Source organism: Eumetopias jubatus, unplaced genomic scaffold (assembly GCF_037043125.1).
Source record: "Eumetopias jubatus isolate StellerSeaLion01/CBP00866 unplaced genomic scaffold, mEumJub1_p1.0 scaffold_8, whole genome shotgun sequence".
Classification (NCBI taxonomy): Eukaryota; Metazoa; Chordata; class Mammalia; order Carnivora; family Otariidae; genus Eumetopias; species Eumetopias jubatus.
In genome coordinates this window covers 21,495,066-21,509,699 of record NW_028274814.1, presented here as the reverse complement: position 1 = coordinate 21,509,699, position 14,634 = coordinate 21,495,066, and the positions used below count along the sequence as shown (strand labels likewise).

Here is a 14,634-nt window from a genome sequence, read left to right as displayed (position 1 = left end):
CACTAAAGCTATTCGCCGGCAGTCCGAGAGGCAAGGCGAAACCTTCATGCTGATTGGTGGCGACGCGGAAGGCCGCGGCGGATGGACCGGACGCAGTGGGCGGGCGGGAACGTGAAGTTTCCGCGGTGCCTGATGGGGCTGTTCCGAGGCCCGAAGCTCTTGCCACAGGGGGACCACTCGTTCCTGCTGCCGCCTTCTCTGCCGCCTCATGGCGGCCATCGGAGTTCACCTTGGCTGCACATCAGCCTGTGTGGCCGTCTATAAGGTTAGAGACTGGGGGAGCTGGGCTCCGGGCTGATGACCCCCCAGTTCTCCGGGTGCGGGGCCAAGTCCTTTGGTCTCCTATGGGATTGTGAACACGCTTGTCGCCGGCCTAGGAATGTCGTGCGGAAAGGCATTATTGCGGGGAAGTGTGGAGGCGAAGGGCCGGGCGGACCCGGCCTGGTCCTCCGGAGCTCCTCCGGAAAGCCTGCTGTGCGCGGGCGGAGGGTCGTGACGACGCGGGCCGGCGGGGTCCGGGAACGTCCAGGCCGCAGGGGACCTGGAGGGGGGCAGTCCTGGGGACGTCAGGGCCTGTGGAGGCCCAGAGGGATCTCGGGGATGTCGTGGGCACTGGAGGCTCGGAGTCGGGCGGGCCCGGGGACGTCAGGGCAGCGGGAGGCCTGGAGGGCCTCGGGGACATCAGGGCCGCAGGAGGCCCGGAGAGGTGTCGAGGACCTCGTGGGCGCTGGACGCCCAAAGAGGGGCGGTCCGGGGGATGTCAGGGCAGCAGGAGGTCTGGGAGGTCTCGGGGACGTCAGAGCTACAGGAGGCCCGGAGGGGTCTCGAGGACCTCGTGGGCGCTGGACGCCCGGAGGGGGCGGTCCCCGGGAACAGCAGGGCCGCTGGAGGCGGGGATGTGGGCCTGAACATCCCGAGCCGGAGGTTTCTGAATGTTTGCCAGGAGAGGACCGGGTGGTCGAGATCTGGAACTGGAGTTGTTAATCCCGCGAAGCGCCTGAAGCGAGTTGGTGGTGCACGCTCTTACTGACTTGACCTTTCTTGAATGCAAGAGCTTAACAAGGAATTGTAGTCTGCTTCTCATCAGGAGAGGGGCGGAAGGAACAATAATAATGAACTCCCCTGATACTAGTCTTGCATTTAAATGTCAGGTGATTTGGAAGGAAAAACCAAAGGGATTTAATGCTACTTCATCATACGTAGAAAGAGGAAGAAAGAAAGATGTATTTGTCAGGGAAGAAAGAAAACTGGAAAGGGTGGTGTAATAAATCTTATTGTTGTATACAGGAAGGTTTTTATGTTTGATCCAATTATTGACTATGCAGAGCAGATTGAAAAAAATCCAGTTTGTGGATTGTTGACCTTAAATAAAATCTAGGCAATTAATTGCCAAATAATGGCAATTAAATCTGCAAGTTTAAAATACTGATACAATGGTTTTCTTAGAGGTATGGCAAGCTAACACTGGCCCACATATGTCTGATGAGACTATATGTTTGTGTGTGTATATATATTTTTTCCTTTTTTTTTTTCCTTAAGAGACCTAATATAGTTGTGTATTTTTTTTCCAGGATGGCCGGGCTGATGTGGTTGCAAATGATGCAGGTGACAGAGTTACTCCAGCTGTTGTTGCTTACATAGAAAATGAAGAGGTACTATTCCCCTCATTTTTATATTTTGAAATAAGCAAAATTACATGCATTGTAATATGCTGCTCTTTTTCAGGTTGTTGGATTGGCAGCAAAACAAAGTAGAATAAGAAATATTTCAAATACAGTAATGAAAGTAAAGCAGATCCTTGGCAGAAGGTATGGAATAAAATAATACTTCTACATATGGAAATAAAGTGTGTTCATACATTCTAAGCATAATGTGAAATGAAGCTAGAAAGATCAGTTTGGTTTTTTTGTTGTTGTTGCTTTTTATGGTTGAATCATCTCAGAGATTATCCCAGTAGGCTCTTTCTTTTGATGATTAGTGTTGTATCTTCTCAAGGATGGGATTCACTCAGATAATTTGTTTTTTGCTCAGAGGTCTGTTTTTATTGATAAATGCCAACATTCATATAGTTTGATAATGTTTCATTTGGAAGTGGTAATTTGGACTTTTCACCTTTTTATATGACAGAGGGAACTTGAAGATTTTTCTGCACTGTAGTTGAATTTTGCAAAATCTGCTGCAGTTGGTCATAATTTATATAGAAGCTATTGATTTTCTTCCTCAGGTCCTTTTGTGACACTTTCTGGGAACTAACTTTTCCATTTGGCTTACAAATTTAATCATTAGAGAAACAGCTTAATTAACATCTTAAGTAAGAATCAGGTTAATCATCTGTTGTTAACTTTAATTAAAAGATTAAAGAGGCTTCCTTCTCCAGACTTCTGTCTCCTCAAATTATAGATTACCATAATAATTAGAGGTTTTCATTTTCACTGGAGTAGTAATACTTGATACAGTGTTTTTAAATTTTCAAAGTGCTTTCACATCTATTATTTAATCCCCTCAAATTCCTAAAAGATTGGTAGGGCAGGTTTTATTCCTCCCCATTTGTAGATGAGCGAATTGAGGCACATAGAAGTTACGGAATTGCTCAGTTAGTTGGGGCAAGCTAGATAGGACTATAGTTAAGGACTTCTAACCTTTAGCCCCAGGTTCTTCCCTTTCTGCTTTGTTCAGTTGAGAATTTAAGTGTAAATGTCCCATGTTGATCTTAGGATTTGGGGGTTATGGATTAAATCTAATATTTATTTCTTTTATACATATGTATATTTTTTATTATCCCTTACCTGTATTTAGTTAAACTGAACTTGATTTATTTTTTTTCCTTAGGGTATTTGTGCACTAAGTCAAAAATGATAGTATTTTGGAGAGAATTTAAATTTTTGTGATGATAAATATACTCCCCTATTCATTTATGTGTTGACAAACTGAGTATTGAGCATATTGAAAATAAATTAGTTGGTGTCAAAAATTTGTAAGTTATAACATCTCTAATAAAGCAGGGAGCTCTAGATGGGCTTTGAACCATATTCACTATAAGCAGCCAATAATATAGGGTTTTTTCAATTAAACTTTTTATTTTGGAATCAGTGTAAATTTACATACTGTTGTAAGAAATAATACAGAGAGATCCAATATACTACTGGATTTACCACCTCTGGATGGTAACATCTTGCAAAACTAGAGAGTACAGTATCACAACCAGGATACTGACATTGATAGAATCAAAATACAGAACACTGCCATAGATCTATCTCCTGGGAGCCCTGTTTTACGTTGGTATTTTAGGGCAGACGATCTGCTGCCCTGTCATGATATGTGTGATGATATGGTTGTGTTCTGCCATATCATACAAAATCTTTGTATTATCAGGAACAACTTAAGCTTACTTTTCTGGCCCCAAAAGTTACCTTTTAACAGAGAGCAGTGGTGGCAGTCAGATGGTAATATGTAGCCGCAGCAAGCTGCTGAGGCCAAGGCTGGTAAAGGATGAGTGCTCTTCAGACCTGCTGTTCCCATGGTCCTGCCGGCACTTGTCTAGAGTGAGCTGTCTCATGGCCCAGATATTCCCCCCTCAGTCTACTTACAAGACAGTGGTGATTTTTACAGATACAGTTGTACCAGGTCTTGGCCTCAGAAGCACTCTCTCTTTTGTGGAGGAGCCAGTCCCCTTTTACTGAGCCAGTAGGCCCTTTTGAGCCCTCGGTCCAGTACCTATCCTGGGCTAACTCTCACAGTTGGGCTTTCTTAGTCTTGGCGTCCTACTCACAGGTAGCATGACTTAACTTGCTGCCACAATTACCCTTACACCCTCCCTGTAACTCTCATTCCCCTGTGGCCTTCCAGCCAGAAATGCGGTCCTTGGACCTGGCTTCTCAACAATTAGCCCTGAGAGGGAAGAATCGGCTGGCTCCTGGAAGTATACTGAGAGCGCACAGAGCCTCCCCACACCTTCAGACTTGCACCTTGCTGCCCAGGAGCTTCCTGCAGCTAGCCTTCCTTCCCAGTCCACTATGGCCAGTTCCAATAGCAGTGCGGGCATCCGGTGGTCCAGACAGGAGACTCGAACTCTTCTCTCCATACTAGGCGAGGCGGAGTATATCCAGCGCCTCCAGACTGTGCATCATAATGCAGATGTCTATCAGGCTGTGTCTAAGCGAATGCAGCAGGAAGGCTTCCGCCGCACCGAACGTCAGTGCCGCTCCAAGTTTAAAGTTCTGAAGGCGTTATATTTAAAGGCATATGTTGCCCATGCCACGAGTATGGGTGATCCACCGCACTGTCCATTTTATGATACGTTGGATCAGCTTCTCCGAAATCAGGTAGTGACTGACCCAGACAACTTAATGGAGGATGCTGCTTGGGCCAAGCACTGTGATCAGAACTTAGTGGTCTCTGACACCCCGGGGGAAGGGGGAGCCAGCATTCTCAGAGCAAACAGGACTCAGGCAGCACACCATCAGCCTGTCTCGAAAACAGTTAAGGAATCAGATGAGGATTGTCAACTGAGAATCAGTGACCAGATGCGAGAAACCAGTGACCTTGAGGACTCCTGGGATGAATCCTCGGGTGCAGGTAACTCCCAAGCATGTGAAGGACTGGGGTGCCAGAGTCACTTGGTTCTAAACAGCAGTATGTGTTTGGATGGTGTTTTCTTCAACATTGTCTCTGTTTCTGCCCCATGCCCTCTGTTTTCTGAGCCTGCTGCTAAGATAAAGAGCTCCAGGTCTTCAAAAGCAATGACCCTAGGTATATAAGGTATTAGAACTTCTTAAATGTGGAAGACGTACTCTTTGTTTTGTTTTGTTTTGTTTTGTTTTTTTGACAGGGAGATAGCAGAGAGCAGGAACACAAGCAGGGGGAGTGGGAGAGGGAGAAGCAGGCTTCCCGCCGAGCTGGGAGCCCGACCCTGGGATCATGACCTGAGCCGAAGGCAGACGCTTAACAACTGAGCCACCCAGGCACCCCAAGAAGTACTCTTTAGAACCAAACTCATTTTGGCATATTTTTAGTGGGTACTTAGGAATGTGTGAATAGAGATTGGGTTGGTTGGCCACATGGAAATGGGTTCAGGAAGGCAGCGGGGAGGTTTTGGAGGTAAGATTACAGTCGGCTGAAGTGTCCAGATCAAGGAATTGAAATCTTCCCAGCCCCTTGTGGAAAAAGGCCTTTCCAGGAACTACCAGACTTTTGTGATTGTCTCTCAGCTCCGCTGCTGGCTCCAAGCATTCCCTTGGCAGGAATGTCCTCTTTGCAACATTGTTGCTTTGTTTTTCAGGGTGCTCTCAAGGGACCCCCAGCTACAGCAGTTCCCACCACCTTTTCAGAGGTGCAGTTGCTCCCTGTCAGAGCAGCCCCATGACCAGACTGGCTGTGTCCGGTGAGCCCAGTCCCTGCGCCAGTACCAGCCGAAACACTCCTGGGGTGGCCTCCACACAGCGGCCTCCGGTCGTCTCCTCCAGAGTTCCTTTTGTTTCTGGTGGGGATAGGCCTTTGACCAGTGAGCCCCCTCCAAGGTGGGCAAGGCGAAGAAGGCGGTCAGTGGCCAGGACTATTGCAGCTGAGTTGGCAGAAAACAGGAGGTTGGCACGAGAACTTTCAAAGCGTGAGGAAGAAAAATTGGACAGGCTGATTGCTATTGGTGAGGAGGCCAGTGCTCAGCAAGACACTGCCAACGAGCTCCGCAGGGATGCTGTGATCGCAGTCAGACGCTTGGCAACAGCAGTCGAAGAGGCCACCGGTGCTTTTCAGCTAGGGCTTGAAAAATTGCTTCAGAGGCTAATTTCAAATACCAAAAGTTAGGAATTGATTACAAAAGAGTCTCCTTCCTAAACTGGTAGAAGCCCAGTTCCAACACCTGCCTTTTGGCACCCTGGCTCCTTTTACAGGTCCTTCGGGAAAAAAGAGTGGATGAACCATTATACGCAGAGTGGCAGAAGATCCATGCTAGTTGCTTTTCCCAAGCTTCTCCACTAATGGAAAGACCTCTGGGATGTGTGAGGAGTGGTCTGATAGAAAACAGATGGAGCCGAGTCCAGAGAGCTCATGAGCTGTGGCTTACCCACTGAAGCGAGGCAGTTGAGTTTCCCTCTACACCAGTTTCCTCATCTGTAAAATGGGGGCTAGGTAATAACTCCTGACCTGCCTACCTCACAGGGTTGTTGTGAGGATCAAATGGCTAATAGATGTGAAAGGGTTTAGAAGTTTAAAAGCACTACACACTATACCCGTGTAAGGACCTTGGCCGAGGTAAGGCTAGGGTGAGGCACATTAGTTGACAAGATATAGAATTATGGTGTATACCATGACCTCATTGCTTGAATCTTCACTAGTTTAACCTGACTGCTTCTTGTAAGATCTTCATTTTTTTAATTCCTCTATATAACTCATTAGACTAATATAGATCCATGGATTTGTACTTTTATCTCTTATGTTTTCACTGCTGTGTCTGTGACATACCTACTAGTAAGCACTCAATGGTCAAACCGTCAATTCCTCCATTTTACTAGTTCTTAGTGTCTTATCACTATAAGGATATAATTCAGAACAGACAGGGAGCCACGGTTGTGTTATGATTCATATTGATAATCTTCAATATAATGAGGTATTGGCTGTTTTATAAAATGTTAAATGTAAGTAAATTCTTTGCATTCCATATCATTTGGGTCCCTTTGTATGCATAATTACGTATCTTTAGGTCAGGTGTCATTTGAACAACACGTGGAAACGATTTAGAATCTGTTTTCCAAATGCTTTTAGCTACTTTCATTCTTTTCTTTTAGCCTTTTTTTTTCTGTCTCGTATGTTACAGAAGGCAAACCCTAGAAAACTTTCCTTCTAGGGAACTTTCCGAAGTCACTTTTTCTCATGCTCTGTAGACAGATGTTCACCTTGTTAATGGCATATGGCGGAAGAGGACAGCTTTGGGAACGATTGAGGATGGTGTGGATAAAGACGGCCTGCAGTAGATAACTCCTTTTAAGCACAAAGCCCTCAACAAACATACCCCTTTCTCCCCCAAAACATACACACTTCCTCTGGGAGGTACGAAGGTGTTGAGCCATACTTCCAATTTACTTTAGAAGGAATGCCATTACTGGCCATCATTTAACTAACTAACTTAAAGCTTTTAAGTGGTTTACTTAGTACTTTCAGGAAATACAAATAGGAGCCTTGGAATTTAAAAGGCTTTCCTCCAGTCTACAGGCTAAAAAATAAAAAATAAAACAAGTGCAGGCATGTTTGAAGAGATTTTGTTTTACCCCCTTTTGTAGGCTTGGGTGCTTACCTAAAAGCCGGCAATACAGATAGGTAGAGAAGTAGTCAGAACACCAGTGGGCATATACCTGGAACCATAAATAGATGGCAGGCGCACAGGCTGCTCTGATGAGCGGGTGATGAATGTAGAAAGCAGCTGGTGTGGTAGAACACACTGGACTCCAGTTAGAACTGGGTTCTAACCCTGCCGCAGTTTGTTACGTCGGGCAGATGACTTGCCCTTTTTGTGCCTCAATTTCTTTAAAATGAGAGATTTGTACTAGATGACTTTCCTAATACCTTCCAGTTCTAAAAAAAAATTCTGTGATAAGTGGCATAACAAAAAAAGGCAAAGTGAAATTTTAATTGCAATGTTTTCAGTCACAGCCACGTACTGTATGTTTGAGTTAGTGGTAACAATTGTATTTTAAGGAAGCATTCTGTGATATTAATATTTATTAATATACTCAGCTTAAATAAGCACCACACCATACATAGGTTCCTTGCTTTAAAGAAGCATATATTAAGGCAGTGAAATGGATATATATCTATATACGTGCATTTTCTCAGTTGCTTTAGGCCTTTATATGGAGGGATCTGTGTCATTTATAACTGGATAACACTAATGTGGATACGTAGACTTTATGGAAAAACAGGAAAGTACTTGAAGGAGAGTTAGACCTGTACTATATTCTATTAACGGTAGCAAAGTACATGGGCAGGGATTATTTGAGATAAGAGAAGTGCTAAAAGAGTAAAAGTGGTGTTAAACTCGGAAGATAGTGTTGTGGAAATCTTTTGGGCGAAATAACCTTAATGTGAGAATAAAATTAAAGGGAAAGTTTCTAATGAAATAGATAAAGGGGTGAAATATTGTTAAGAGGAGGCCATGTAAGTGAGAACAAGCTCAGAAATCCTGCCTAAGCTCTAGGCCCAGCCATTCGTACCTGCCTGTCCTTTGGCAGGTCATTTTACCATTGTGACTCAGGTTCCTCACCTACAGAGGGAGAAATAAATAACGCTCCTACCTACCTCACAGGAATGTTGTGAGGGCCAAATGAACAGATGAATGTAGAAACGCTTTCAGACACAGAAGGCGATATGTTGTGACAGTAACAGGGAAGAAGACCCTGGGGCACATTAGTGCTGCCGTGTGCCAGGTCCCACAGCCTGCTTTCGGTGCAAGAGACATTTAAGGAAGGACGAGGAAAAGAAAGTGGCATTGCTTGTAGAGGTGATATAGTGGTGGGATTAACACTCTGCCTCCTAAAGACCAAGATGTAAATGAGGTGCTGTGTATGCCAACTTCCCACCGTCCTTTGTGTTTCTGTTACGTGATTTAATTCTGGTGTGAACAAATAAAGTTTTTACTTGTATGTACTTGTGGGTCAGTCCACTGCTTTCTGGCGATATCCATGACCATTTGTCGTCACCTCCACACTCTGCTTGCTTTTTCTATACTAGCTAATCTCCAGGGTCCTGCCTGTATATGGCCCTAAGAACTTTGTGTGCTTCCTGTCCTCAGATGAGGAGGGCCCCCTTTGCAGGGCAGTTGAGAAATAATTTTCCATTTCTAAAAGTTCTTTAAATTCCCTAATATAGGCTTTCCTGGCAAATTATCTGGTCTTAGATAGCTCACAGATGTTTGTAGATAACAGGGTAAATTGTCCTGGTTGACTAAAATTCTGTTCTGAAGAAAACAACTGGTAAGTGTCATGCTGAAATTATATTGGTGCAAAAAAATTACTATGGGCAGACTTCATCTTTTTTCTTATTCTTAAAATAGTTGTCCAGGATATAGTCTAAAGATTGGATTTAGAGACAGGAAGGAAGGGGGGAAGGCTTAGGTCAAAAGAATATTGCACTTTGTATTAAAGATCTGGATTCCAGTCCATTCTGCCATGAATTAACCACGTGACTTTGGGCAAGCTCCTTACCTGTTTGCCTATCAATTTTCAGATAATGGAGAAGGAAGTATGAGGAATCTGCAAGTGTTCTAGACAGATTTCTGAGCCACATTAGTCCATCTTAAACCCCATTTGTCTTTCTCTTATTTACATAGGTTAGGGTCCTCAGATGTTCAGTAACTGCAGCAGATAGTCACTATTAATTTTCAACTCCTCTTATTAAAACTGATCTCTGAATGGAATGGCTGTTGCCCCTGGGAAGAAGAGTTGACCGGAAGGGTTTACTTTAATTTCTAGATGAAATTAAGCCAAGGATCAAAGACTCCTATCACTGCTCAAGGGGGCAGAAGTATTTTAGTCATTTACCTTCTTACTGGGAGGCAGCTGGTAAAATGCAAAAAACACTACCCTGCTAGAGAAGACTGGGTACTGACCCTGCCCCTTGTTAGCTTCTAAATCATTGATTCTCTATGAACCCCTTAATCTCCAAAATAATAACCTGCCAAATTAACCCCACTTAGCTGTTGGGAAGATTAAGTGAGGTAATAATAGATAACATTTTGTAGTCTGCACAAATTGGTATTTTGAGCAACATTACACCCATTGTTAATTTTTTCATTGCCATACACATTTATTTACTACTTACTTTGATATAGGACATTATAGATCCATCGATCTGCAGTATATTGCACCTTTCCATATATAACATACGTACTTCTCAGTTTTTTTGACTTTGGGTGTTGATTCATGTTCAGAAGCCAAGAAACAAAGATGGTGTTAGGTATTCTGGTTTGCCCTTACTTTGGAATCCTTTTTTGCCCTTTTCATCTCAGTGATTGGGTTTTCAAGATCATAGATGAGAGAGTACATGACATAAAATCACTGATACTAGGAAAAATTACCCCCCAGATGTATGGCATCTCTTAATAGCAAGATCAGAACAAATAGAGCTGTTTACTTTTCAAATGTGAAGATTAATGCTTTAATAGAATCACTATGACCATTGTAAATACTGTATCCATTTAATTCTCTATATCATGATTTATTAATATTAAGCAACTTAATTGCATTTTTATATTTATTTAGTAGTATTGAAAAATATAGTCTTTAAATATTACACATCAACAATACTGATTTTAATATTTAACTATCTTTATCTTCATGGACAGCTCTGATGATCCACAGGCTCAGAAATACATCACGGAAAGTAAATGTTTAGTGAGTATGATTCTATTACTACCTCTTCATTACACAAAGTAATTGCCAAGGTCATAACCTATTAAATTATTTTGAAACTTTGTATTTTTATTAAAATTATTCCTCATTTAACACACTTACAATTTCCTTTATAGGTCATTGAAAAAAATGGAAAGTTACGATATGAAGTAGATACTGGAGAAGGAACAAAGTTTGTTAACCCAGAAGATGTTGCCAGACTGATATTTAGTAAGATGAAAGGTATTGAGCAAAAGATCTTTTAAAAATTGACCTTAAAAGAAAGTTAGAGGTGAGGATACCTGGGTGGCTCAGTCAGTTAAGCGACTGCCTTCGGCTCAGGTCATGATCCCGGAATCCTGGGATCGAGTCCCACATCGGGCTCCTGGCTCAGGGGGGGAGCCTGCTTCTCCCTCTGACCCTCTCCCCTCCCATGCTGTTTCTCTCTCTCTTTCTCTCTCTCTCTCAAATAAATAAATAAAATCTTTAAAAAAAAAAAAGGTGTTTCTTGATCTGGAGAGAAGCAAGGTGATCAAGCAGATGAAGGAGACCTAATACTAGACTTGACTGGGCCGCTACCCGGCTGTGTGACCTTGATTAACTGACTTCCTTCCCTGACTTCGGTTTCCTTAGAAGGAACGTTAATGAGTTGGGCCAGGTTAGCATTCTCACAACTTCTCAAATTGAAGTGGCCAAATAAATTTGGTGAAGAGTGAATATTTTATCTATCTGCTCAAGATTAGCAGTGCTCTTTGAACAGTTATTTAGGCAGATTAAGCAGGTTTGGCTTATCACCATTTCTGATGAAGGCTCGAAGCTGAGTGGCATGCTGTGGAACAGTTTGGGAAATTCTGGAGTTAGGTTATCTATAAGGCTTACTTCAGCTCTGGAATTATGTTATGAATTTGTGGGATGAAAGGCAGCCTTTTAATGTGCTGAACTAACATGCTTCTTACCTTCACATTGTTGTATTAGAAGCTCATTCTTAATGGAACCAGTCTAATTTGGGAGATAGTTGAAGTTTTGAAGCCTAAGAGCCAGGCTTTTTGGAAAGTACCTAGTTCCATGTCCACAAACTTCTAAATCACAAAAAGTTCTGCATGATTTAAGAGAGCCAGAGAAGAAAATGAGTGGGTTGGGCAATCAGGTAAACTGGAAAATCTTTACAGTGAGAAGATCACTGGCACAAATTAATAAACTGCAAAATATCAATATTTTTTTTGTCATTGGAATTTTTATTTTTTCATACACAGAAACAGCACATTCTGTATTGGGCTCAGATGCAAATGATGTAGTTATTACTGTTCCATTTGATTTTGGCGAAAAGCAAAAAAATGCTCTTGGGTAAGTTTATCTTATTTGCTTAAAGGAAATATAGATTTCATAATATTATAATGTAGTAAAAGGTAAAATTGTATTTGAAGATACCTTGGGCAATAAAGTTGTATTTGTAAACAGATGTATATATTTATATATGTAAGTAGTGTGGAAAAAAGTCTAGCAATGATCATTAATGGTTCCTGTCTTTTATGAAATGCCAGGAGAACATAAAATTATATACCTTATTAGCTGTTTCGATTGGAAATGTTTTTAATTACCAGGTTAAGTTGATGTTGATAGATTGCTTTGCCTTAGTTTCATGCAACCAAGGTTTATGTGGGAATTATATAAAAATATACAGTTTTTTGCAATGAAAATATTTTCAATAATTTCTTCACCTTAGATCTTCACATCTAAACAGAAAGTTGGGTTCAGTTTTTATGGGTCATTATGCAAATGTAATTCTCAAGCACACATGCCTTTGCCTTGAGGGTAGAGTTTCATATGGGACTTTGGCAAGTATCCGAGTTACTTCTGGGACAGGTAATTGTGTTATTTACTTGCACTTGTGGGATGTTAAAACTGTGACCCTGAGTTAAACCGGAAAGTTCCAAAATGTATGATAAATTTGTTTTAATATCTTTCTAAAGTTTATAAGCACGGGCATTTTTGAGAGCTTTCCTTTTCCTTACTTAGTATATGCACATGTTATTTTCTTTGTCAAGAAAATACTTGAACATGTTGTGATATTAAATTCATTGAAAGCAAATCATCCACAGGGAAGCAGCCAGAGCTGCTGGGTTTAATGTTTTGAGGTTAATCCATGAACCGTCTGCAGCTCTTTTGGCTTATGGAATTGGACAAGACTGCCCCACTGGAAAAAGGTAAAAACCATATTTGCAGCTTTAAGGTTTTTGGTGCAGAAAACATTGTAGATTACCGCACTTTCATCAGTAGGAATTGTTATATAAGGCCTTTATGAATAAAAAGATGCTGAAACTCACCTGGAGATTTTCAAATAGATGAGAAAGACATCCTGGGAGGGCAGAGAAAGGACATAAGGAGAGGGAAGATTGAGCTTTTCTGCCCTTCTCTTATCACTCATGTTACCTTTCCTTATTGGAGGAAGATTTGAAATTTACAAGCCTGACCCAATTCTAGCTCAGACTAGGGTGCTGTTAATTTTTCTGTCAATTCCAGTTATTAGACATGTTTAGAAACAGTACTTTTATATACATTTTTCTTGGCAGGAGATGGGGGAAAGTCCAGCATAGGATTTAAGACATCTTTTGATAATGAAATAGTAAGACATACTCCTAATTTAGTTGTCAAAACTTGTCTTAATAGAGCTGACACAGGCACCTAAAGGAGATTAATACAGATGTGTTAATTTCCCCTAGTTGTTTCCCTTGTTCATATCTCACAGCTAAAAAAAACTAGTATGTTTAAATCAGTAGGAAATCAGTTTTAGGTGAACTAGATAAATGTAGAAATCAGAAATTAGCTTCTAGTTTTGCATATGTTTGATTTTTATAGAATGTGTTATTGTAGTACTTGGTTAATATTAGCACATAAAATTTCTATGTTTAATTCTCTTATGATTCGCTATAATCACAATCTCTACTTGGAAAGGTTAGGGTCTCCCACTGTATGTTAATTATACTGGAATTAAAAAAGAAAAGTTAGTGTCTTGAAGTCTGCTTAGAAAAATCCAGTTTTACCAGTACAACTAAGTTAAAACAAACTTTGACTTCGAATCAGAGGATCTGGGTTCTAGGCTTAATTCAGCACTAAGTGATGACCATGGACACCTAAGTTGACTCATGTGAGATTTTCAGATTCCTTATTATGATTAGGGGTTAAACTAAGTTGCTTCTAATGTCCAACCTACCTTTAAAACAGTGTGATTCCCTCATAACTTATTCATGTTATTTTTCTTTTAAGCAATATTTTGGTGTTTAAACTTGGAGGAACATCCTTATCTGTCAGCGTCATGGAAGTGAACAGTGGAATATATCGTGTTCTTTCGACAAACACGGATGATAACATCGGAGGTACACACTTCACAGAGACCTTAGCAGAGTATCTAGCTTCAGAGTTTCAGAGGTGAGCACTGATGGACTTGATGATGTTTCGATCGAAGTTTCTCTTCAGGGTTTGTTTTTTCGTTTTTTGGGTTTTTTTTCTATTTTAAATTGCCCTGCTTCGAAAGAGGACATGCTTTTTGTTTTTATTTTCCAGTGCATTGGACGTTTTCATGTCTAGAGTTACAATGTCCTCTGCGAGCATTTGCAGGGAAACAGGCTAAGTTGCGTGGTGCAGTGTGCTCAGATTTTTCACAGCATGAGGGCCCACTAGACGTTGAACTGTGTGAACTTGGGTCTCAAGTTCGAATTCTTAATTCCTCAGGAGCTGCTGTTACGTCTAGATAAAGGAGTGTACAGGCACTGAGGGCTCACTACCTTCTAAACAAATTTTAAAAGTTTTGATCTGATAAAGATTACATTACATTATAGTCACATCCTAGTGAATTAGTGTCTTCAGAGTGTTTGTTTAGTTACTAATCTGCTATCACAAGGAGTATTTCAGTTTTGTTGCTAGGTGTAATTATTCTATTCAAAATGATGAGTCACATAGATAAAGGTTAAATTTTGAACATTGCCACTCTTAAAAAAAATTTTTTTTTTGGCCAAAACAGTATTTTCATCAGTTTGATTAAACCGACTGGGTAAAAAAAGTCTTGAAAAAGAAGTAAGTTCTCACTTGTTTCGTAAAGACCTGTACTGTTTTTTGTTATGAAGGTGCTTCAACTCAAGGATAAGACATTGTTAATTTGACTACCAATTCCAGTTATTAGATATGTTTAGAAACAGAGCCAAGCAATTTTAACAATTAACTCGTCTTGGAGATAGAGAAATTGTGATTTTACATATTT

At 41.2% G+C, this 14,634-nt stretch overlaps 1 protein-coding gene across 2 annotated transcripts in view; it reads left to right on the top strand.

The window, feature by feature from the left end:
• The first annotated feature begins 119 nt into the window (after positions 1–119).
• The window catches only part of LOC114217303 (heat shock 70 kDa protein 14), a 37,531-nt gene continuing 23,016 nt past the window's right edge, over positions 120–14,634 (top strand). Inside the window, exons 1-8 of one of the 2 annotated variants that reach the window (XM_028114135.2) lie at positions 120–265; positions 1,572–1,652; positions 1,726–1,808; positions 10,334–10,382; positions 10,517–10,622; positions 11,633–11,723; positions 12,479–12,583; positions 13,644–13,805. In XM_028114135.2, coding sequence (XP_027969936.1) covers positions 209–265; positions 1,572–1,652; positions 1,726–1,808; positions 10,334–10,382; positions 10,517–10,622; positions 11,633–11,723; positions 12,479–12,583; positions 13,644–13,805 — 734 coding nt within the window. In that variant the 5' untranslated portion in view covers positions 120–208. Of the gene's footprint in view, positions 266–1,571; positions 1,653–1,724; positions 1,809–3,846; positions 4,576–5,278; positions 5,778–10,333; positions 10,383–10,516; positions 10,623–11,632; positions 11,724–12,478; positions 12,584–13,643; positions 13,806–14,634 lie in introns of those variants that run through there. The other variant, XM_088025800.1, reaches the window with a different exon arrangement.